At 44.8% G+C, this 22526-nt stretch overlaps 1 protein-coding gene across 1 annotated transcript in view; it reads left to right on the forward strand.

Moving 5' to 3' along the window:
- stac (SH3 and cysteine rich domain) overlaps nucleotides 1–22526 on the forward strand; it is a 186940-nt gene that overhangs the window by 99679 nt on the left and 64735 nt on the right. Inside the window, exons 6-7 of the mRNA XM_078217125.1 lie at nucleotides 619–703; nucleotides 1102–1169. Coding sequence (XP_078073251.1) covers nucleotides 619–703; nucleotides 1102–1169 — 153 coding nt within the window. The remainder of the gene's footprint in view (nucleotides 1–618; nucleotides 704–1101; nucleotides 1170–22526) is intronic.

The following is a 22526-nucleotide window of genomic DNA, read 5'->3' on the forward strand; positions in this document are numbered from 1 at the left end:
TGTTAGTTTGCAAGTTATTCTCACCATATTTTTGGGCTGCCGCTTCCTTTGTGCTCTCCATGAAGGAATGTGCACTGAGATATACAAAGTATTGAATTTTGCAGATATGGTAGACCCAGTTTTAGGCATGTCACCTTCAAAGTTCAATAATCATAGTTTGGCCATTAATATGATCAGCAAAGGTGGGAAATACTGTAAAAGCACATGGGCCAATTCAAGTAAAAGTTTAGGGAAAGGATATAACAGATCATTTCAGTTAAGTAATAGAAACATGGAAGAAATAGAGGATGGTGGCAAAAGAAAAAAATAGGTAAATAATTGAAGAATTATGGCCTGAGGGAAATATGCTCAATGCCTATTGATGAGCTGAGTGATCTATTAAATCATTCAATTGGTCTGTTTGTTTGTTTATAATATAAATATATTCTTCCTTTTACTGACAGTTGAAGCCTTCACCAATGCGTTTCCCGCTTTTTGTGTTTCGGTTTCAGATTTTTAGCATCTATGTTTTTTTTAAAGTAACTTTGTGCTGAAGTTTGTTGAAACCTCATCATTGTGATTGGCTTTAATTTTAATTGGTGAACACACGCACTTACTGTTCTCCTCATTTTATCTCAGGCCTCAGACCTAGCGGAAGTCCCAGAGGAAGGTGCTGATGCTCCACATGGACTGTCGAGTTACAGCAGGAAGTATAGTGATAGTGGTAAGCATGAAATTAAAATATGTATTTTATATATCCTTGAAAAGCATATAGGGTCCACAACATTCAGCATTTGAGCAGTCTACTCTCCATAGTGTGCCTGGATTCCATTATCAAACTTTGGCTCCAAATTTTAAGCAGTGTTTGATTAATGTCAGTAATTGAACAAGACCTCAATGATACATGACCATAATTCTCGGCAACTTATCAGTTTTCACATTATTTATTGTTGTGCATCACAGTTTGTTCTTTGAGCATTGGAAAGGATTAATACATTGAAATCCATCCTTGTCCAATTTAATGAGACGTGAAGTGCCGTGTTACATGCAGAGCGGAAAATGAAACCATAACTGAGTGAGTTTTGGCTGCCAGTAATAGTGATGTTTCTCTTTCCTTTGTAGTATTTGGTTCTCTAGAGAATGGGCTTGAAAATATCATGAGGGAAGAAACGAACCCTTCCAGTTCTCTGGTAAGAGCCCTAGGCCGCTGCTGATGAGGTCACTTGTGAGGCAACAGTTCCAGTCACAAATCATTTTGTCACTCATATTCCCCATCAATATTGAATTTTTAAAACTCTTTCATGGGATGTGGGCGTCACCGGCTGGGCCAGCCAGCATTTATTGCCCATCCTTAATTGCTCTTAAGGGGGCATTTAAGAGTCAACCAGTATCTGGATCTGGAGTCGCATGTAGGCCAGACCAGGTATAGATGCAGATTTCCTTCCCTAAAAGACATTAGTGAACCAGATGGGTTTTTACAAGAATCGACAATGGTTTCATGGTCATCATGAGGCATTTAATTCCAGATTTTTATTCAAATTTCACATAGTTAGCAGTAAGGTGCACTAAAATGCATTAGGTTCACAGGAAGCCATGCCAATTGAGGCGGATCTCCAGTGACCCATATGGCCCGAAAGTCCACGAACCACCCCTTCCTTCCACCATGAAACACCATTCAGCTCCCTGACCACCCCAAGTGTGCCAATCCAATTTTTTTAAATGTATTTATTCTTCTCAGATCCTTCCTTTGAGCACAATTCCCCTAACCCCAATTGGATTCCCTGGCACTCCCTGGCGCATTCCAACCATTATTCATGTAAATTGAGTCTGTGTCTTTATATGCTCTGTTTGTGAATAGAATTCCCACTCACCTGAAGAAGGGGCTTGCAGCTCCGAAAGCTTGTGTGGCTTTTGCTACCAAATAAACCTGTTGGACTTTAACCTGGTGTTGTTAAACTTCTTACTCATTTGAAGGCAGGTGTGTCTTGTCACTCCAGGCGACTTGGTTCCGGTATCATTGTATGTTTCTTCCGAACCCAAGAAGCAGAGACATATGGTGTAGGATATCTGTGTCTCCATGGAACCACTGTTCTGGTAGTGGGGAAATGGAGCCTCTGTCCATTTATAAAGGCTAACCTGAAGATTCTGAAGTCGGTGGGGTTCTGGTATTCCAGGTATCTCATTTCTCAAGTGGGTTCCTTCAGACTTCCGGTGGAGTTAAGGCAGGAATGCCTGAGTAAATTTAAGGTCACAATTTTTATTATATCTGATATTTTCAACAGAACTGTGAAATAATCATACCTATAATTCGTCAACTTTTCAAATTCCAAATTTCAGTATTTAAAAGCAATTAAAATGATTTTGTAAGAATTATGTGTGGTTGCTGCAGCTTTTTAGTATTTTCCAAAGAGTTGTGAATTGTTCAAACTTATGATGATCCTTTGGCGTTACAACAAGTCATACTTTATAAGGACGGGAAAATAAAGTCCTCCTGCTCTTGCAGTGAATCTCTTGTGTTTGCCTTCATGCCTATTTTCTGGGTCTCGCAAATGCTCTGTTTGCACAGTCACATCCCTTGGGAATTCTCCTCTAGCCTAATCATAGAAATCATAGAAACCCTACAGTGCAGAAGGAGGCCATTCGGCCCATCGAGTCTGCACCGACCACAATCCCACCCAGGCCCTACCCCCACATATTTACCCGCTAATCCCTCTAACTACGCATCTCAGGGACAATTTTTAACCTGGCCAATCAACCTAACCCGCACATCTTTGGACTGTGGGAGGAAACCGGAGCACCCGGAGGAAACCCACGCAGACACGAGGAGAATATGTAAACTCCACACAGACAGTGACCCGAGCCGGGAATCGAACCCGGGACCCTGGAGCTGTGAAGCAGCAGTGCTAACCACTGTGCTACCGTGCCGCCCCTAATATAAACAGCCCCAACTTTTTCAGTCTTTTTTTGCATTTGTAATTCATGAATTGCCATTTCTAGGATGGAACTTAACCATTGAGAGAATATATTAGGAATTAGCTTTATTTATTAGTCACAAGTAGACTTATATTAACACTACAATGAAGTTAGAGTCATAGAGGTTTACAGCATGGAAACAGCCCCTTTGGCCCAACTTATCCATGCCGCCTTTTTTTTTAAATCACTAAGCTAATCCCAATTGCCTGCATTTGGCCCATATTCCTCTATACCCATCGTACCCATGTATCTAAATGCTTTTTTAAAAATAAAATTGTACCCATCTCTACTACTACCTCTGGCAGCTTGTTCCAGACACTCACCACCCTCTGTGTGAAAAAATTGCCCCTTTGGACACTTTTGTATCTCTCCCCTCTCACCTTAAACCTATGCCCTCTAGTTTTAGACTCCCGTCCTTTGAGAAAAGATATTGACTATCTACCTTGTCTATGCCCCTCATTATTTTATAGACCTCTATAAGGTCATCCCTCAGCCTCCTACGCTCCAGAGAAAAAAGTCCCAGTCTATCCAGCCTCTCCTTATAACTCAATCTATCAAGTCCCAGTAGCATCCTAGTAAATCTTTTCTGCACTCTTTCTAGTTTAATAATATCCTTTCTATAATAGGGTGACCAGAATTGCACACAGTATTCCAAGTGTGGCCTTACCAATATCTTGTACAACTTCAACAAGACGTCCCAACTCCTGTATTCAATGTTCTGACCAATGAAACCAAGCATGCCGAATGCCTTCTTCACCACTCTGTCCACCTGTGACTCCACTTTCAAGGAGCTATGAACATGTACCCCTAGATCGCTTTGTTCTGTAACTCTCCCCAACGCCCTACCTTTAACTGAGTAAGTCCTGCCCTGGTTCAATCTACCAAAATGCATCACCTCGCATTTGTCTAAATTAAACTCCATCTGCCATTCGTCAGCCCACTGGCCCAATTGATCAAGATCCCGTTGCAATTGGAGATAACTTTCTTCACTGTCCACTATGCCACCAATCTTCGTGTCATCTGCAAACTTACTAACCATGCCCCCTATATTCTCATCCAAATCCTTAATATAAGTGACAAATAACAGTGGACCCAGCACTGATCCCTGAGGCACACCGCCGGTCACAGGCCTCCAGTTTGAAAAACAACTCTCTACAACCACCTGCTGGCTTCCGTCAGGAAGCCAATTTTGTATCCATTTAGATACCTCATCCTGGATCCCGTGAGATTTAACTTTATGCAACAACCTACCATGCGGTACCTTGTCAAAGGCCTTGCTAAAGTCCATGTAGACAACATCAACTGCACTGCCCTCATCTACCTTCTTGATTGCCCCTTCAAAAAACTCAATTAAATGTGTGAGACATGATTTTCCACTCACAAAGCCATGCTGACTGTCCCTAATCAGTCATTGCATCTCTAAATGCCTGTAGATCCTGTTTCTCAAAATACCTTCCAATAATTTAGCCACCACAGATGTGAGGCTCACTGGCCTGTAGTTCCCAGGCTTTTCCCTGCAGCCCTTTTTAAACAAAGGCACAACATTTGCAACCCTCCAATCTTCAGGCACCTCACCCGTGACTATCGATGATTCAAATATTTCGGCTAGGGGACCCGCAATTTCCTCCCTAGCCTCCCACAACGTCCTGTGAAACCCCGAGTCGTCACACTCCGGCACCTGTTCGAGTACACTGCGGGAGAATTTAACATAACCAATGCACCTAACCAGCACGTCTTTCGCACTGTGGGAAGAAACCGGAGTGCCCGGAGGAATCACCGTAGAGTATCTCGGGGGGGGGGGGGGGGGGGGGAGCAGCGTCACGCCGCAGAGTATCTCGGGGGGGGGGGGTTGGGGGGGCACGTTACACGACAGTAAAAGTGGTTTTGTTTGAAATTAAAGTCTGCTGAGTGATGCACTCTGCTGCTGCGGTGAGATTAATTTTACCTGTTGTTTGCAGGGTTCAGGCAAGAGTGATTGACTTGGTTTGAAAATGTGTTTATGAATAAAATATGCTTTGACTGTTGTGCATGAGAGAACATCTAACACAAACCATCTATATCAAAAAACCAAATATCAACAGAAGGTACTAAATGAGCAAATTTGGTCCAGTGACATCTGGAAAGAGAAAAGGCAGATTAAAGTTTTGGGAGTTTGCCATTTTTAGAATTCAGACTTGAAAGCAAGACAGACTTATTACAGAGAAGCCTCCTGATTTAAGTTTACAACGTAACCATATCCTTAAAGGTGGATTGAAAAGTTAGTGTTCAAACCAAATAAAACCTGTAATAGCCAGTGTTAACACACTGTTAACACTGGTGCTGTTTCAGTTTGACATGGAGAGTGCAACTGTCCACATCAATGAGAGGCATACACCGAGAAGGGTACACTCAGCCCCTCCATCACATAGGGAAGGCTGAAGGGAATATTTAGAGTTCAATTGCAAATGAGGGAAAATCCTCTTGGCATTTATTAGAGTGCCAGATCAGTAACCCCAGGATATATTATGAAGCCAGACAAGATCCCAACAATTTCCTATTTTGGCGTTAGTGTGAGCATAAGATGTTTCACTCCAGGCACGATTCTACTGACACACTGGGGAGCTTCAACCCCTCTTATAACTAGTTAGCAAAACACAGGTGTACTTGCTTGTGACTTAGGTTACCAGGCTTTGGAGAGAGAGAGACAGAAACACACTTCAGGCAGCAACTGCTTGCATTTTGAAATGAAACTGAAACTCTTTTATTCCTACCAGCTTAGCTCCTCCCAATAACACATGACTCTGGCTCTGTCAATCAACCTTATCAAAACTCTACTCTAAATAAACACAAATAGTTCTGCTTAAGCAAACATTCCATGTCTAAAATGAGTACTTGTTCTCTCAGCTACTAATTTAAAGGTTTTCCTAGACAAACCATCATCCTGCAAAACAGATCTGAATTTTGAACATAACCCCTTACAAGAAACATGATATAAATGTATTTGTTAAAGGCACAGTATCATGACACATAATACTTTGCATACATATTTGTAGGTGTTTATGTAAGTATTTTGTTCCTTTCAAAACATATTTTGCAGATTAAAACCAGTCTGACCTGATTACTAAGTTTGATGTGACTTTTTGCCCCAGATAGTTTTGGTGAAATTTAGAAGAAAGATGATGTGATAATCAGAGTGTCAATATTCACATTCCTGTGGATTCTTTCATTCACATTCTATTTTGGAACTGTTTTTCATTCATTTTATTTCTGACTCATTAACAGTTGACCATTGGAGGATGGCCATACAGGTGCAGTAGATACTCTGACTTCTATAGGCAAGGGCCTCGAATTTATCATATTCAAGAAATGGGATACATTTCTGTCTCTCAAATGGCACTTTTAGGTGGTTGCTGGGAAGAATTCATTTATAGTGGATGACTGTCCCATAATGGCTGTGTTCTGATTTGAGATCCAAGCCTTACATGGCTGTGCTCGATTCTGGTACCTCATTACCAGCAGTTATATAGAGGGACAATTACACTGCTGTCCCTGAATCCAATGACTGGTGTTTGCAAAGGCAATAAGAAGAAAAATTAGAGATAAATGTTGCTACTATCAGCTGAGAATGGTGGAAGTGCTTTACATGGGATTCTGCAGCCTGAAGAAACTTTCAGTCAGGGTTTCCGGTGTAACAGAATCATAGAATTCCTACAGTGCAGAAGGAGGCCATTCAGCCCATCGAGTCTGCACCAACCACATCCCATCCAGGCCCTATTCCCGTAACCCCTTATATTTACCCTGCTACTCCCCCTGACACTAGAGTTAATTTAGCATGGCCAATCAATCTAACCCGCACATCTTTGGATTGTGGGAGGAAACTGGAGCACCCGGAGGAAACCCATGCAGTCACCGAGAGAATGTGCAAACTCCACATAGACAGTGACCCGGTCCTTGGCACTGTGAGGCAGCAGTGCTAACCACTGTGCCTTTTTGAAATCTTTTTTGAGATCTTTTTGAAATTGACTTTGCCTTGCAGATGGAACACGTCTGACAGCACAAGTCTGTCGAAGATTACTGGATGCTTTTGCCACCCTCCATTGTAAGATGTTTTGAAAACCAGCAATGGGGTTCCCAATGGGGTTCCCTTGTTTGCTATTTTAATACAAGAACAATGCAGGATGTAGAAAACATTTGAGGTGATAACGCCATATGAAATATTGGTTCTCAGTTGGTTTATAAGTCACAGAGATGTGAAGAATTCACTGAGAAGTCCTGTGCTGTTGTAGGTTTGCTCTTTTCTACCTCCTTGCAATGAACTTCTCCCTTCTCAATGGGCCTCTGCCATTCCTTCACTTGAATACTTGCTTCAAAAATGATCTTGCAACGCAGCTATCCCTAATTGTCAAGAATCACAACCTCAATATTGTCAAGAATGAAAGTGGAAATGCAGATGGAGAAGGTGGATAGGTAACTGGCTATCTGATCGAAGACAGAGGGTGGTGGTGGATGGAAAATTTTCGGACTGGAGGCAGGTTGCTAGCAGAGTGCCACAGGGATCAGTGCTTGGTCCTCTGCTCTTTGTGATTTTTATTAATGACTTAGAGGAGGGGGCTGAAGGGTGGATCAGTAAATTTGCTGATGACACCAAGATTGGTGGAGTAGTGGATGAGGTGGAGGGCTGTTGTAGGCTGCAAAGAGACATAGGATGCAAAGCTGGGCTGAAAAATGGCAAATGGAGTTTAACCCTGATAAACGTGAGGTGATTCATTTTGGTAGGACTAATTTAAATGTGGATTACAGGGTCAAAGGTAGGGTTCTGAAGACTGTGGAGGAACAGAGAGATCTTGGGGTCCATATCCACAGATCTCTAAAGATTGCCACTCAAGTGGATAGAGCTGTGAAGAAGGCCTATAGTGTGTTAGCTTTTATTAACAGGGGGTTGGAGTTTAAGAGCCGTGGGGTTATGCTGCAACTGTACAGGACCTTGGTGAGACCACATTTGGAATATTGTGTGCAGTTCTGGTCACCTCACTATAAGAAGGATGTGGAAGCGCTGGAAAGAGTGCAGAGGAGATTTACCAGGATGCTGCCTGGTTTGGAGGGTAGGTCTTATGAGGAAAGGTTGAGGGAGCTCGGGTTGTTCTCTCTGGAGCGGAGGAGGCTGAGGGGAGACTTAATAGAGGTTTATAAAATGATGAACGGGATAGATAGTGAACGTTCAAAGACTATTTCCTCGGGTGGATGGAGCTATTACAAGGGGGCATAACTATAGGGTTCATGGTGGGAGATATAGGAAGGATATCAGAGGTAGGTTCTTTACGCAGAGAGTGGTTGGGGTGTGGAATGGACTGCCTGCAGTGATAGTGGAGTCAGACACTTTAGGAACATTTAAGCGGTTATTGGATAGGCACATGGAGCACACCAGGATGGTAGGGAGTGGGATAGCTTGATCTTGGTTTCAGATAAAGCTCGGCACAACATCGTGGGCCGAAGGGCCTGTTCTGTGCTGTACTGTTCTATGTTCCATGAAGTCAAGAAGGCATACGGCATGCTTGCCTTCATTGGCTGGGGCATTGAGTTTAAAAATTGGCAAGTCATGCTGCAGCTTTATAGAACTTAGTTAGGCCGCACTTGGAATATAGTGTTCAATTCTGGTCGCCACACTACCGGAAGGATGTGGAGGCTTTGGAGAGGGTACAGAAAAGATTTACCAGGATGTTGCCTGGTATGGAGGGCATTAGCTATGAGGAGAGGTTGGAGAAACTTGGTTTGTTCTCACTGGAACGACAGAGGTTAAGGGGCGACCTGATAGAAGTCTACAAGATTAAGAGAGGCATGGACAGAGTGGATAGTCAGAAGATTTTTCGCATGGTGGAAGAGTCAATTACTAGGGGGCACAGGTTTAAGGTGCGAGGGGCAAGGTTTAAAGGAGATATACGAGGCAGAGTTTTTACACAGAGAGTAGTGTGTGCCTGGAACTCGTTGCCGGGGGAGGTGGTGGAAGCGGATACGGTAGTGACTTTTAAGGGGCGTCTTGACAAATACATGAATAGGATGGGAGTGGAGGGATATGGTCCCCGGAAGGGTAGGAGATTTTAGTTAAGTCGGGCAGCATGGTCGGTGCAGGCTTGGAGGGCCGAAAAGCCTGTTGCTGTGCTGTAATTTTCTTTGTTTGTTGTTCCTTGTTTGTTCTTTGACTGAGCTGCTAGTGGAAATGAAGTGATTCCACTATTTCAAGCAGGATTAAGTGGCAGGAGATCAGGGGCCTGGGATTTCAATGTCTCCTGTTTATGCAAGCAATAACAATGTATGATCAGAAAGATGTAAGGAAGAGAAGCAGAAGTTAAAGATTAATAAGATCATGGCTGAACTACAGCAGCTCCACTTTTCCACTCTTTTACCATACTCTTCAATTCCTTTAGTGCACAAAACTATTCATCTCAGTCTTGGGTATATTCAATGACTGAGCATCCACTGCTCAGTCAATGCCAGAGAGTCACAGCCGTCTGAATGAAGAAATCTCTCTTCATCTCAGTTCTAAATGGCTGACCACGTATCCTGAGACTATATCCCCTAGTTCTAAACTCTCCAGCCAGGGGATACAGCCTCTCAGCATTTTCCCTATCAAACTCATAGAATCATAGAAACCCTACAGTGCAGAAGGAGGCCATTCGGCCCATCGAGTCTGCACCGACCACAATCCCACCCTGCATATTTTACCTGCTAATCCCTCTAACCTACGCATCCCAGGACTCTAAGGGGCAATCAACCTAACCCGCACATCTTTGGACTGTGGGAGGAAACCGGAGCACCCGGAGGAAACCCACGCAGACACGAGGAGAATGTGCAAACTCCACACAGACAGTGACCCGAGCCAGGAATCGAACCCGGGACCCTGGAGCTGTGAAGCAGCAGTGCTAACCACTGTGCTACCGTGCCGCCCATAAAAAAATGTTACACATTTCAATTAGATCAGCTCTCTGAAGTTTATAAGAATAAAAACATAGGTGATTATAGGATATCAGCCTAGGCTGATAGATCATCTGCTCTTCAACTTGAGTGAAGAACTAAATGCTGCAAGTGCTGGTAATCTGAAAGAAAACAGGAAATCCGAGAAACTCAGCTTGTTTATTCACTGACAGGCCTGCTAACAATCCAGGTGGGCTTCTTCAAGCTCATTGAGAAGTTTTAGTGTCAGGCTTGCTGGGGTTACAACTTGGTGTTTCTTTCTTCCACTTTTTGTTTTCAACAAAAAATATAAAATGGTTTTAATATCAGTGACCACATTGTTTTTAAGTATAGGGGGAGGAGCGAAATCTAGGAAAACGGCCATTGTGTCGGAAATCCTGCTGCAACCCGCTGACTTCCATATTTCACTCCAGTGCATTAGGCTACACACATGACAATTAAATCACCCTTCTTTGTGTATCATCTTAGCCCCCACCTTACTTTGCCATCCTAAACCTACACAGCAAAACACACTTCAGGGCAACTTCACTTGCAGGTGCACCCTTCCCCCTCTGTTCACGGAAATTCCCACATCCCTACTGAGGTTCAAACAAAGAACAACAAAGAACAATACAGCACAGGAACAGGCCCTTCGGCCCTCCAAGCCCGCGCCGCTCCCTGGTCCAAACTAGACCATTCTTTTGTATCCCTCCATTCCCACTCCGTTCATATGGCTGTCTAGATAAGTCCTAAACGTTCCCAGTGTGTCCGCCTCCACCACCTTGCCCGGCAGCGCATTCCAGGCCCCCACCACCCTCTGTGTAAAATATGTCCTTCTGATATCTGTGTTAAACCTTCCCCCCCCCTTCACCTTGAACCTATGACCCCTCGTGAACGTCACCACCGACCTGGGGAAAAGCTTCCCACCGTTCACCCTATCTATGCCTTTCATAATTTTATACACCTCTATTAAGTCTCCCCTCATCCTCCGTCTTTCCAGGGAGAACAACCCCAGTTTACCCAATCTCACCTCATAACTAAGCCCCTCCATACCAGGTAACATCCTGGTAAACCTCCTCTGTACTCTCTCCAAAGCCTCCACGTCCTTCTGGTAGTGTGGCGACCAGAACTGGACGCAGTATTCCAGATGCGGCCGAACCAACGTTCTATACATCTGCAACATCAGACCCCAACTTTTATACTCTATGCCCCGTCCTATAAAGGCAAGCATGCCATATGCCTTCTTCACCATCTTCTCCACCTGTGATGTCACTTTCAAGGATCTGTGGACTTGCACACCCAGGTCCCTTTGCGTATCTACACCCTTTATAGTTCTGCCATTTATCGTATAGCTCCTCCCTACATTATTTCTACCAAAATGCATCACTTCGCATTTATCAGGATTGAACTCCATCTGCCATTTCTTTGCCCAAATTTCCAGCCTATCTATATCCTTCTGTAGCTTCTGACAATGCTCCTCACTATCTGCAAGTCCTGCCAATTTTGTGTCGTCCGCAAACTTACTGATCACCCAGTTACACCTTCTTCCAGATCATTTATATAAATCACAAACAGCAGAGGTCCCAATACAGAGCCCTGCGGAACACCACTAGTCACAGGCCTCCAGCCGGAAAAAGACCCTTCCACTACCACCCTCTGTCTTCTGTGACCAAGCCAGTTCTCCACCCATCTAGCCACCTCCCCCTTTATCCCATGAGATCCAACCTTTTTCACCAGCCTACCATGAGGGACTTTGTCAAACGCTTTACTAAAGTCCATATAGATGACATCCACGGCCCTTCCCTCGTCAACCATTCTGGTCACTTCTTCAAAAAACTCCACCAGGTTAGTGAGGCATGACCTCCCTCTCACAAAACCATGCTGACTATCGTTAATGAGTTTATTCCTTTCTAAATGCGCATACATCCTATCTCTAAGAATCTTCTCCAACAACTTCCCCACCACGGACGTCAAGCTCACCGGCCTATAATTACCCGGGTTATCCTTCCTACCCTTCTTAAATAACGGGACCACATTAGCTATCCTCCAATCCTCTGGGACCTCACCTGCGTCCAGTGACGAGACAAAGATTTGCGTCAGAGGCCCAGCGATTTCATCTCTCGTCTCCCTGAGCAGCCTTGGATAGATTCCATCAGGCCCTGGGGATTTGTCAGTCTTTAAATTCTCTAACAAACCTAACACTTCCTCCTTTGTAATGGAGATTTTCTCCAACGGTTCAACACTCCCCTCCGAGACACTCCCAGTCAACACATCCCTCTCCTTTGTGAATACCGACGCAAAGTATTCATTTAGGATCTCCCCTACTTCTCTGGGCTCCAAGCATAATTCCCCACTTTTGTCCCTGAGAGGTCCGATTTTTTCCCTGACAACCCTTTTGTTCCTAACGTATGAATAAAATGCCTTGGGATTCTCCTTAATCCTGTCTGCCAAGAACATTTCGTGACCCCTGTTTGCTCTTCTAATTCCCCGTTTGAGTTCTTTCCTACTTTCTTTGTACTCCTCCAGAGCTCCCTCCGTTTTTAGCTGCCTGGACCTACCATACGCCTCTCTTTTCTTTTTGACCAGTCCCTCAATTTCCCTGGTTATCCACGGTTCTCGAATCCTACCCTTCCTATCCTTCTTTTTAACAGGCACATGCCTGTCCTGTAGCCCTAACAACTGTTCCTTAAAAGACTCCCACATGCCAGATGTGGATTTACCCTCAAACAGCCTCTCCCAATCAAGAGCTGCCAATTTCTGCCTAATCCCACTAAAGTTAGCCTTCCCCCAATCCAACACCTTACCCTTGGGACACCACTCATCCTTTTCCATCACTATCCTAAAGCTAACAGAATTGTTCACTTGTGTGGTAATGGGAGTTAAATATCCCAGGCTATCAAACTATTCGAAAGGACAGACAGGAAGATGAGGGAGGTGGCGTAGCTCTGATTTTTAAGGATGACATCATGGTGGTATTGAGAGATGATATAGGTTCTATGAAGAAATAGGTTGAATCCATTTGGTTGGAAATCAGAAATAGTAAGGAGAAAAAGTCACTAATGGGCATAGTATATAGATCACCAAATAATAACATCACGGTGGAGCAAATAATAAACAAAAAAATAACTGATGCATGTAAAAATGGTACGGCAATTGCCATGGGAGATTTTAATCTGCATGTCGATTAGTCAAACCAGGTTGGTCAAGGCAACCTTGAGGAGGAGTTCATAGAATGTATCAGCAATAGTTTCCTCAGACAGTATGTAATGGAACCTATGAGGGAGCAAGTTATCATAGATCTGGTCCTGTGTAATCAGAGGAGCGATCACAGTATGGTTGAATTTAAAATACAGATGAAGGGTGAGAAAGTAAAACCCTATACCAGTGTCTTGTGCTTAAACAAAGGAGACTATAATGGGATGAGGGAGGAGTTGGCTAAAGTAGACTGGGAGCAAAGACTTTATGATGAGACAATTGAGGAACAGTGGAGGACTTTCAAAGTGATTTTTCACAGTGCTCAGCAAAAGTATATGACAGTGAAAAGGAAGGACTGTAGGAATAGGGTTAATCAGCGATGGATATCTAAGGAAATAAAGAAGGGTATCAAATTGAAAGAAAATGCATACAAAGTGGCAAAGATTAGTGGGAAACTAGAGGATTGGGAAATCTTTAAAGGTCAACAGAAAGCCACAAAAAAAGCTATAAAGAAAAGTAAGGTAGATTATGAGAGTAAACTAGCTCAGAATATAAAAAGATAGCAAAAGTTTCAATAAATATATCAAATGAAAAAGACTAAACATTGGTCCTTTGGAGGATGAGAAGGAGGATTTAATAATGGGAAATGAGGAAATGGTCAAGGTATTGAACAGGTATATCGTGTCGGGCTTCACAGTGGAAAACGCAAATAACATGCCAAAAATTGATGACAAGGAGGCTATGGCAGGTAAGGACCCAGAATCGATCATTATCACAAAAGAGATAGTATTGAGCAAGCTAATGGGGCTAAAGGTAGACAAGTCTTCTGGCCCTGATGGAATGCATCCCAGAGTACTAAAAGAAATGGCGGGAGAAATAACAAATGCGCTCATGGTAATTTATCAAAATACGTTGATCTCTGGGTGGTTCCGGCAGATCGGAAAACAGCAAATGTGACGCCACTGTTTAAAAAAGGAGGTAAGCAAAAGGCGGGTAACTATAGGCCGGTTAGCTTAACTTATGTAGTGGAAAAATGCTTGAATCCATCATCAAGGAAGAAATAGCGAGACATCTGGATAGAAATTGTCCCATTGGGAAGATGCAGCATGGGTTCATGAAAGGCAGGTCATGTTTAACTAATTTAGTGGAATTCTTTGAGGACAGTCCGAGCGCAGTGGACAATGGGGAACTGGTGGATGTGGTGTATCTGGATTTCCAGAAGGCATTCGACAAGGTGCCACACAAATGGTTGCCACGTAAAATAAAGGTGCACAGTGTTACGGGTAAAGTATTAGCATGGATAGAGGATTTGTTAACTAACAGAAAGCAAAGAGTGGGGATAAATGAGTGTTTTTCTGGTTGGCGATCAGTGACTAGTGTTGTGCCTCAGGGATCAGTGTTGGGACCACAATTGTTTACAATTTACACAGATAATTTGGAGTTGGAGACCAAGTATAGTGTGTCAAAGCTTGCAGATGACACTAAGATGAGTGTGCAGAGGGCACTGAAAATCTGCAGAGGGATATAGATAGTTTAAGTGAGTGGGCAAGGGTCTGTCAGATGGAGTACAATGTTGGTAAATGTGAGGTCATCCATTTTGGTAGGAATAACAGCAAAATGGACTATTATTTCAATAGTAAGAAATTTCAGCATGCTGCTGTGCAGAGGGACCTGGGTGTCCTTGTGCATGAATCACAAAAGGTTGGTTTGCAGGTGCAGCAGGTAATTAAGAAGGCAAATGGAATTTTGTCCTTCATTGCAAGAGAGATGGAGTTTAAAAACAGTGAGGTTATGTTGCAGCTGTATAAGATGCTGATGAGGCCACACCTGGAGGGCTGTGTACAGTTTGGTCTCCTTACTTGAGAAAGGATATACTGGCACTGGAGGGGGTGCAGAGGAGATTCACTAAGTTGATTCCGGAGTTGAGAGTGTTGGCTTATGAGGGGAGACTGCGTAAACTGGAACTATATTCATTGGAATTTAGAAATATGAGGGGGGTATCTTATAGAAACATATAAAATTATGGAGGGAACAGATAAGATAGAAGGAGGGAGGTTGTTTCCATTGGCGGGTGAAACTAGAACTAGGGTGTAGCCTCAAAATAGGGGTAGCAGATTTAAGACTAAGGGCCCGATTTTACCAAAGTTTCACGCCCGTTTTCGGGCGCGAAATCGTGGTAAAGTTGGGCGACGGGCCTAAAACGCGGTCCAGACCCGACCCAAGGCCAATCGCGCCTTTACCAATGGCCAATCCGGCGCGCACCCGAATCGGCCAGTGGGCCGATTTAAATGCATTTGCATGCATTTAAATCGGCATAATGAAGCCCGTGCCCAACTTACCCAAGGATTCCCACTTTACAAGGCTCCGATCCGATTGGCACCCGCGCATTTACCGTGTTGCTGAATTCAAGTCCGATAGGGCTTCAACTCAGCAACTGAACTGCCGAATCGCCCCCGACCACCCTTCGCGGACCACCCCGGCAGCCCACCCCCCCCCCCCCCGATCGGACCACCCTGGGACGCAGGTCCCGCCAGCAGCCCCCCCCACCCGGGATTGGACCCCCCGGGCCCCCGACCTACCTTGATCGCTGGTGTCCGTCAAAAGCATCTTGCGATCCTGGATCCTGGCCTTGTTCCGGGGTTCCTGATGGGTAGGATGATGTCTCTTCACTGGGGGTGGGGGGGGTAGCGGGGGGATGTGACATCTCTTCCCTGAGGGGGGATTGGGGGGGGATGTGACGTCTTGTCCCTGAGGGGGGCGGAGATGTCACATCCCCCCCCCCCCCCCCCCCCCCAGGGAAGAGACGTCACATCCTGCCCCCCCCCCCCCCAGGGAAGAGACATCACATCCCCCCCCTCAGGGAAGAGACATCACATCCCCCCCCCCCCCCCCGCCCCCTCAGGGAAGAGACGCCAGATCTCCCCCACCCCCCTCAGGGAAGAGATGTCACATCCCCCCCCTTAGGGAAGAGATGTCAGATATCCTCCCCCCCCCCCCCTCCCCCCCCCCCCCCCCGCCGCCTCAGGGAAGAGACATCACATCTCCATCCCATCCCCCCCCCCCTTCAAGGAGGAGACGTCAGTTTCCCCCCCCCGCCCAGGGAAGAGACGTCACATCCCATCCCCCGCCCCCACCAGGGAAAGTCAAAGGCAGCGCAGACAGCAGTGTTGTCAGCGCTGCCTTTGACTTTCACGCTCAGGCGCGCTGAGTGCTGTCGGCTTCGAACTGCGCATGTGCGGTTCGGTGCTCCAACAGATGCAAATGCGCTAGGCATCGCCCACTGGACCCGCGCCAAAAAAAGGCGTATGGGGGCGCTGGAGCGCGGCTGCCGGGCGCGGGTCTGATTTACGACTGCACCCGGCACTTAGAGCCGATTTGGTAAAATCGGCCCCTAAGTTGAGGAGGAACTTCTTCACCCAAAGGGTTGTGAATCTTTGGAATTCCCTGCCCAGTGAAGCAGTTGAGACTACCTCATTGAGTATTTTTAAGGCAAAGATAAATTTTTGAACAGTAAAAGAATTAAGGGTTATGGTGAGTGGGTGGGTAAGGGGAGCTGAGTCCACGAAAAGATCAGCCATGATCTTATTGAATGGCAGAGCAGGCTTGAGGCGCCAGATGGCATACTCTTTCTCCTAGTTCTCACGTTCACCCAACTGGCAAAACCACATGTCCCACTCCCACCCCCACCCTCAATGCCACTAACACAAAGCAGTCCTGAAAAAGCCCCAAGACAACCAGCTTCCCATTGCGTTGCATCAATTCTGGTCTTTCCATTCTTCATTACACAAGTGAAAAGGCTAAATACCAGCCAGCAACCAAGGATCAGCAAAACAAGAAAGTGATGTACAGCAGTGCTATTTATGTGACACACATTTAAAACAAACTAATTTTCTAATATTTTGTAGCAGATCCTTGTGCAAATCTTTGCTCTTTTCCTCGTACCCCTATGTAGTACAACCCTTTGGCTTTAGCAGAGGCAAGGCATTCAGATCCCTGCTCTAACCATTGAGCAGCCCCTGCTGGGTTGTGAAACCTGTGAGAGTCTCTCCTATCTTTGGTCGTTTTGGCCATTGGGACGGGGAGAGAGACAGGGTGAAAAATGCAAGCTCTGAACCAAGTCCCCATTTCCATGATGCCTTTTGTGATCTCTTTCGTGGCCCATCCACGCTTCCCTGCTAGCAATGTGCTTTGCTGCAGGTCAGTGGGCCTAATGAATGACCAAGACTAGGTTATCATTCATCCTATTTTTAGTAGCATCCATAATGTGGAAGCAGTTGATGAAGACGTGCATGTATTTGTGTGATTGAGTATTTGATGCTGCATGCTATTGGACACTCCGGAAGAAGGTATTTGTCAATGCCTGTGGCATCATACATGCTTAAACGAAAGATGCCTCCAATCTCTCAGCAAGTGTCCACAGTGCAGCTGGAATGCCTGCCAGTACATCTCTCAAATTCTGCTGCTGCTCCACAAGTATTGTCTTCATTAACAGTTCCTGCGGGACAGTTTCTGCTTCCAGCTGAGCAGAGCTTGGAGAATCTTACTGCCTCCTATATGGATTCTTCACTGCTCTCCTCTCCCCCACTATCTGTCCTTCTCACTGTGATGTGTGAATCACTATGTAAAGATCCAACTCTTTTCCTTACTGGTCCTACTGAATTGTGAGCATCTGAGCTGGCGTATTAACCAAACAAGTCCTGTGATGGCGCAATTTCAAAGGGAGTTTACCGCTCTGAGGAGTCACCATAGGTGACCTGAATCAGTTTCTGCTGGATACAAGAAGGCCTGTGGGAGACGTGGATGAGTATTGTCTAAGAATGTTTTAAGTTATCAATCTGCACGTGATAATATTTCACTCACTGTTGACATCATGTCTGTATGAGTGAGCATTGCTTACCACATTGCTGTCTGTTAGCAGGAAGGCCCCTGTCTTTATCTTGGATACACTGAGACTCCTCTGATCTCCAGCACAACCTCTTCTGAAGCTTTTACTTGTGTGATAGCTAACGGTCACCTTCCATTCTCTGCCTTTCCCTCCTGATCTATTCTGCCGCCTTCTGCAAAGAGCAAAAGAGTTGACCTATGAGTGAGGGTAACAGGTGGATGGAGAGCAATTCTTGAAGATGACTAAGAGTGAGGCTTAATATTGCAGAAGGAATGGAGTGAGTGTGAGTGATGGATGGGCAGAAGGGGATGTCATCAGCAGAGGGTGGGTGTACGTGCAAGATAAGTTAATGATTGATGTACTGGTGGTGTTGACTTGAGAAGGCAGAGTGAGGGGATTGAGGTGATGCATGCTCAGGATATTGGTGAATGTGCCATTGCTGTTATCTTTGCTGACTTGTTTAGAGTATTGACATGCCTCTGCTGCTGACCTCTTATTCACTTTGAAACGAGATCTCTTGGTATACCCAGCCAACTTCTTCCTTTATATTGTGGGGGAACAGTATATCTCTGAGTCTTCACAGCACATCCAGGCAGGTGACACTAAAGTAGGGTGTAGTTTTCACCTTCTGCCTTCTCTGCCATCACTTATTTCTCTCTTCTTGCAATGTCCAATTGCTTCACATTGCAAGTTTTGAGTGCCCTTTAAATCCTTGTGTTGTAGTCATGTTATGCAATTTGTCATCATCCCTGCTGATACTAATTGGTCAGGAAACTCAGAAATTACCTATTAAAAACCACCACGGATATGCCTTCTGAATGTCTCATCGATCAGCAATGCCCGTCTCCCTCCACCCTTGCTGTCAGAATGTTTGCACATTATAATCCAGCCCATAGGAACAAGGGTAGGCCGATTAGCCCATTCAACTCAGCCTCATCACTGCAAGAATTCCTCAGGGCAGTGTCCTAATCCCAACTGCCTTCAATTGCTTCATCAATGACCTTCCTGTCATAATAAGGCCAGCAGTGGGGATTCCCTGATTATTGTACAGTGTTCAGTTCCATTTGCAACTCCTCAGGTACTGAAGCAGCCCGTGCCCATGTGCAACAAGACCTGGACAGCATTTATACTTGGGCTGATAAGTGACAAGTAACATTCACACCACACAAGTGCCAGGCAATGACCAGCCTCAATAAGAGAAAACCCTTTGACATTCAATAGCATTGCCATCATCGAATCCCCCACCATCAATACTATCTACAAGACACAAGTCAGGAGTGTGATGGAATACTCTCCCCGTGCCTGGCTCAGTGTAGCTCCAACAATGCTCGAGAAGCTTGAATCCTCCCAGCACAAAACAGCCAGCTTGATTGGCACGCCATTCCACTTTAAACTCTTTAAACACCGCCCCTAGAAACACAGAAAATAGAGTGATAAATGTGGCCTTTCCCGGGATGCCATGTCCTCTGAATGAATAAAAGGCACTTTCTCTTCCCTGTAATTTAATGGTTCCTTTGTGTAATGTCAAATGCAACCTATAATAACTTAATGGTTTTCTTCATCTTTGAAATTGTTCTTTTTTAAAAAATAAATATCTAACTGAAAGAGTACCATGACTAGGTCTGTAATTACGTCTGTTTAACAGTCTTGGCTATGTTAGTATATACTCATTTCAAGTCTTCAAAAGAATATTTATAACCGCATGTGTAAGTTGACATGATAAATATTTATTTGAAATTCACTATAGTTTCAGCTTTAGTAGAGCCATTGTTACCAGGGATTTTAGTGTTTTGTGATAAGTAAGCAGGATCTGTCTGGACATGATGGATGCTTCTTGCAGGAGGATTAGATACGATTCTAAATCGAAAAGAACATTGTCTCATGTCACAAAGTCAGTTGGCCTGCAAAATAATGGAAACTTTTCGCATACTCCATTGTGGAAAAGTTCCATTCTATCAAAAACCTTCCATCCTATGGTGATGAGATGCGTCTTTATGCACTTGAGATCCTCTTTTCCAACTTGAGATCAAAACTAGAGTGACCACATCTGAATCCATTGTTACAAATTGACACAAAAAGGAAAATTGGGTTCTAACTCTCCCGGGGCAAGGAAATAAATATTGTAAGTGGTTTGTCATTCAGTAATTTTGATGTATTGAGCTGAATTCTAGTTTGCTGGAGAATGTGGGTTTGAGTGAAACTTGACAGCAGGCCAGGAAACCAGAATCCACCCACCAACTTCTGACTTTCATTCAGGTGAGTTAGGCGCATCCCCCAACCCCACCCTACGTTCCCCTGGGGAGAGATGTGTTAACACAGTAAAAGTTTTAACAACACCAGGTTAAAGTCCAACAGGTTTATTTGGTAGCAAATGGCATTTGCTACCAAATGGCATTTGCTACCAAATAAACCTGTTGGACTTTAACCTGGTGTTGTTAAAACTCTTACTGTGTTTACCCCAGTCCAATGCCGGCATCTCCACATCGAGAGATGTGTTGTCAGTCATTGTTAATTGTTCAATTAAAACAATGTTTAAAAACACCTTTGACTTTAATGTTAGGTCCATAGATTTCCTGAAACTTGCCAGGGAAAGCAAGGCACAACTTAGTGGGAATATTTAAGGGGGTGCAGAATCAATATCAGGGAAATGTTCCCATTATTATACCCAGCTGCTTTCTCATTTACTTGCGAAAAGAGTATGTTCGCAGTTTTGCTGAGATTATTTTAGAGGCTTGCTCTATCACTTCAGGATGGATGCCGCTTACCAAAGAAAGGGCAGTGTGGACTTACGCAGCCTTGCAGCGGCGGGGTTGTCAAATGTGGTGAGCCATTCAAAAGCCTGTTGACTTTGGTAGAACTCAAAAATCCCGGCAACAGGAGCAGCCAGAATATTGCGCCTTCAGTGTGTGAGACAAAGACAGAAATATTTTAATTCTGGACCCAGTGACAAATTCATTCTTTTACAGTAATGTATATATAAAAAGGGGTATTATCGACAAAGTCATTGAGAAATGGCTGGACTTGTTGCACCAGCAAAGCTTCTGACTGAGGGGAATCTGCCAATGACACGTTCACGGACAAGTGGCGAGTGCCGGGTGATACAGCTGTTGGAATGGGTGATACACCTGTTGGAGTGGGTGATACAGCTGTTGGAATGGGTGATACAGCTGTTGGAATGGGTGATACACCTGTTGGAGTGGGTGATACAAGCTGTTGGAATGGGCTTTCCCACATCTGGGAAAATAACCTTAACATTTTTGTGTTCTTTGGCCACATATTCAGACTTGTGTAGGTCAAATGACATAAAAGCCACATTTCTGCATGGTGATGTTTTTCAGAAGGGAAATGTCTGTGAAACTGTCCAAAGAGACAGAAGATGTAAAAAGAGAACTGTCGACATCAATAAAATGTGCCTAATGTGGCCTGACTGATAATTCCAAGATTCTGGTTTGCATTGTTTTCCGGATTAGTTTTGCTGAAAATAGTTGTGTTCAACTAAAAGCAGATCCTGTAATATTTTATTACAATCAGAAAGGAAAACATTTAGGTGGCTTCATGATGCATGGTTTTGTGTGAGGTGATGCTGCGGAATTTGAGAAAGGTGTTTCTAATAAGATTAAAGTGCAATTTAAAATTGGGAGTCAGGCTTGTGGAGCTTTTAATAACATTGATTTAGATATTAAGCAAAACTATCCAGAATAAATCAACAATCTAACAGAGGTGGACTTGCAATGAAACACACTGTGCCGAGGTGCAGGGCCCTGACCAGTGGGGGGGGGTCCATGCTGATAGGTGGCTTTGGGGCACCAATCAGAGCCAGAGAGCCCTGAATTTGCTGATTGAACCTTTCAGCAACCAATGCATTGCAACATTGGGCTCTGATTGGTGGAGACTCCTCAGAGCGGGAAAACACAGTGTAAGACCATTGAGAGTTTGGTGACTTTGGAGGTGAGAGCAGCAATAATGAGGATATCTAAAAATACTTTTTTGAAACAGCAGCAGCCCAGGTTTCTTAGCTAAGGCTGAGGAGGCTAGATAGCCAGGCAGGCTGAGCCAACAGCAAGGATGTGAGCTTATCTTGAGAGTTGCGAACTCGTGAGAGCCAAGTGAGGAGGGCAGGTGTTGGCCGGCAGTAGTCGAGAGGAGCAGTGGGGTGAGTCTTGACCCCCACGCCAGGGCTGAGGTCTGGACACCTAAGTATTTTTAAAAAGCAAGCTAATTTCTGACCGGGCCAAAGGTCTAAGGAGGCCAGAGCAGCCTGAGCCAATAGCAAGCTTGTCTGGGGTGGGAGGGCTGAGGAGGAGGCACTGTCAGTCATTGTGGGGAGCAGCAAGGCGACTCAGCCAGGCCAATAGCAAGGCTGAGAGGGCTGGTGGGCAACAAACCTAGGGTAAAGGCGAGGTGAGGCCAGGCAGCAGTTGAACAGCCAATGAATGAGTGAGTCAGCACATTTCCCAAGGTCGTCATCAAGCAGAAATGAAGTGTAAGGCCCGAGAAGGTGCCGGAAGCTGTAGAGGGGAGTAGCAAGGTGACACGACCTGGCCAGCAGCAAGGCTGAGGCGAGCTG

Source organism: Mustelus asterias, chromosome 7 (genome assembly GCF_964213995.1).
Source record: "Mustelus asterias chromosome 7, sMusAst1.hap1.1, whole genome shotgun sequence".
NCBI classification, from domain to species: domain Eukaryota; kingdom Metazoa; phylum Chordata; class Chondrichthyes; order Carcharhiniformes; family Triakidae; genus Mustelus; species Mustelus asterias.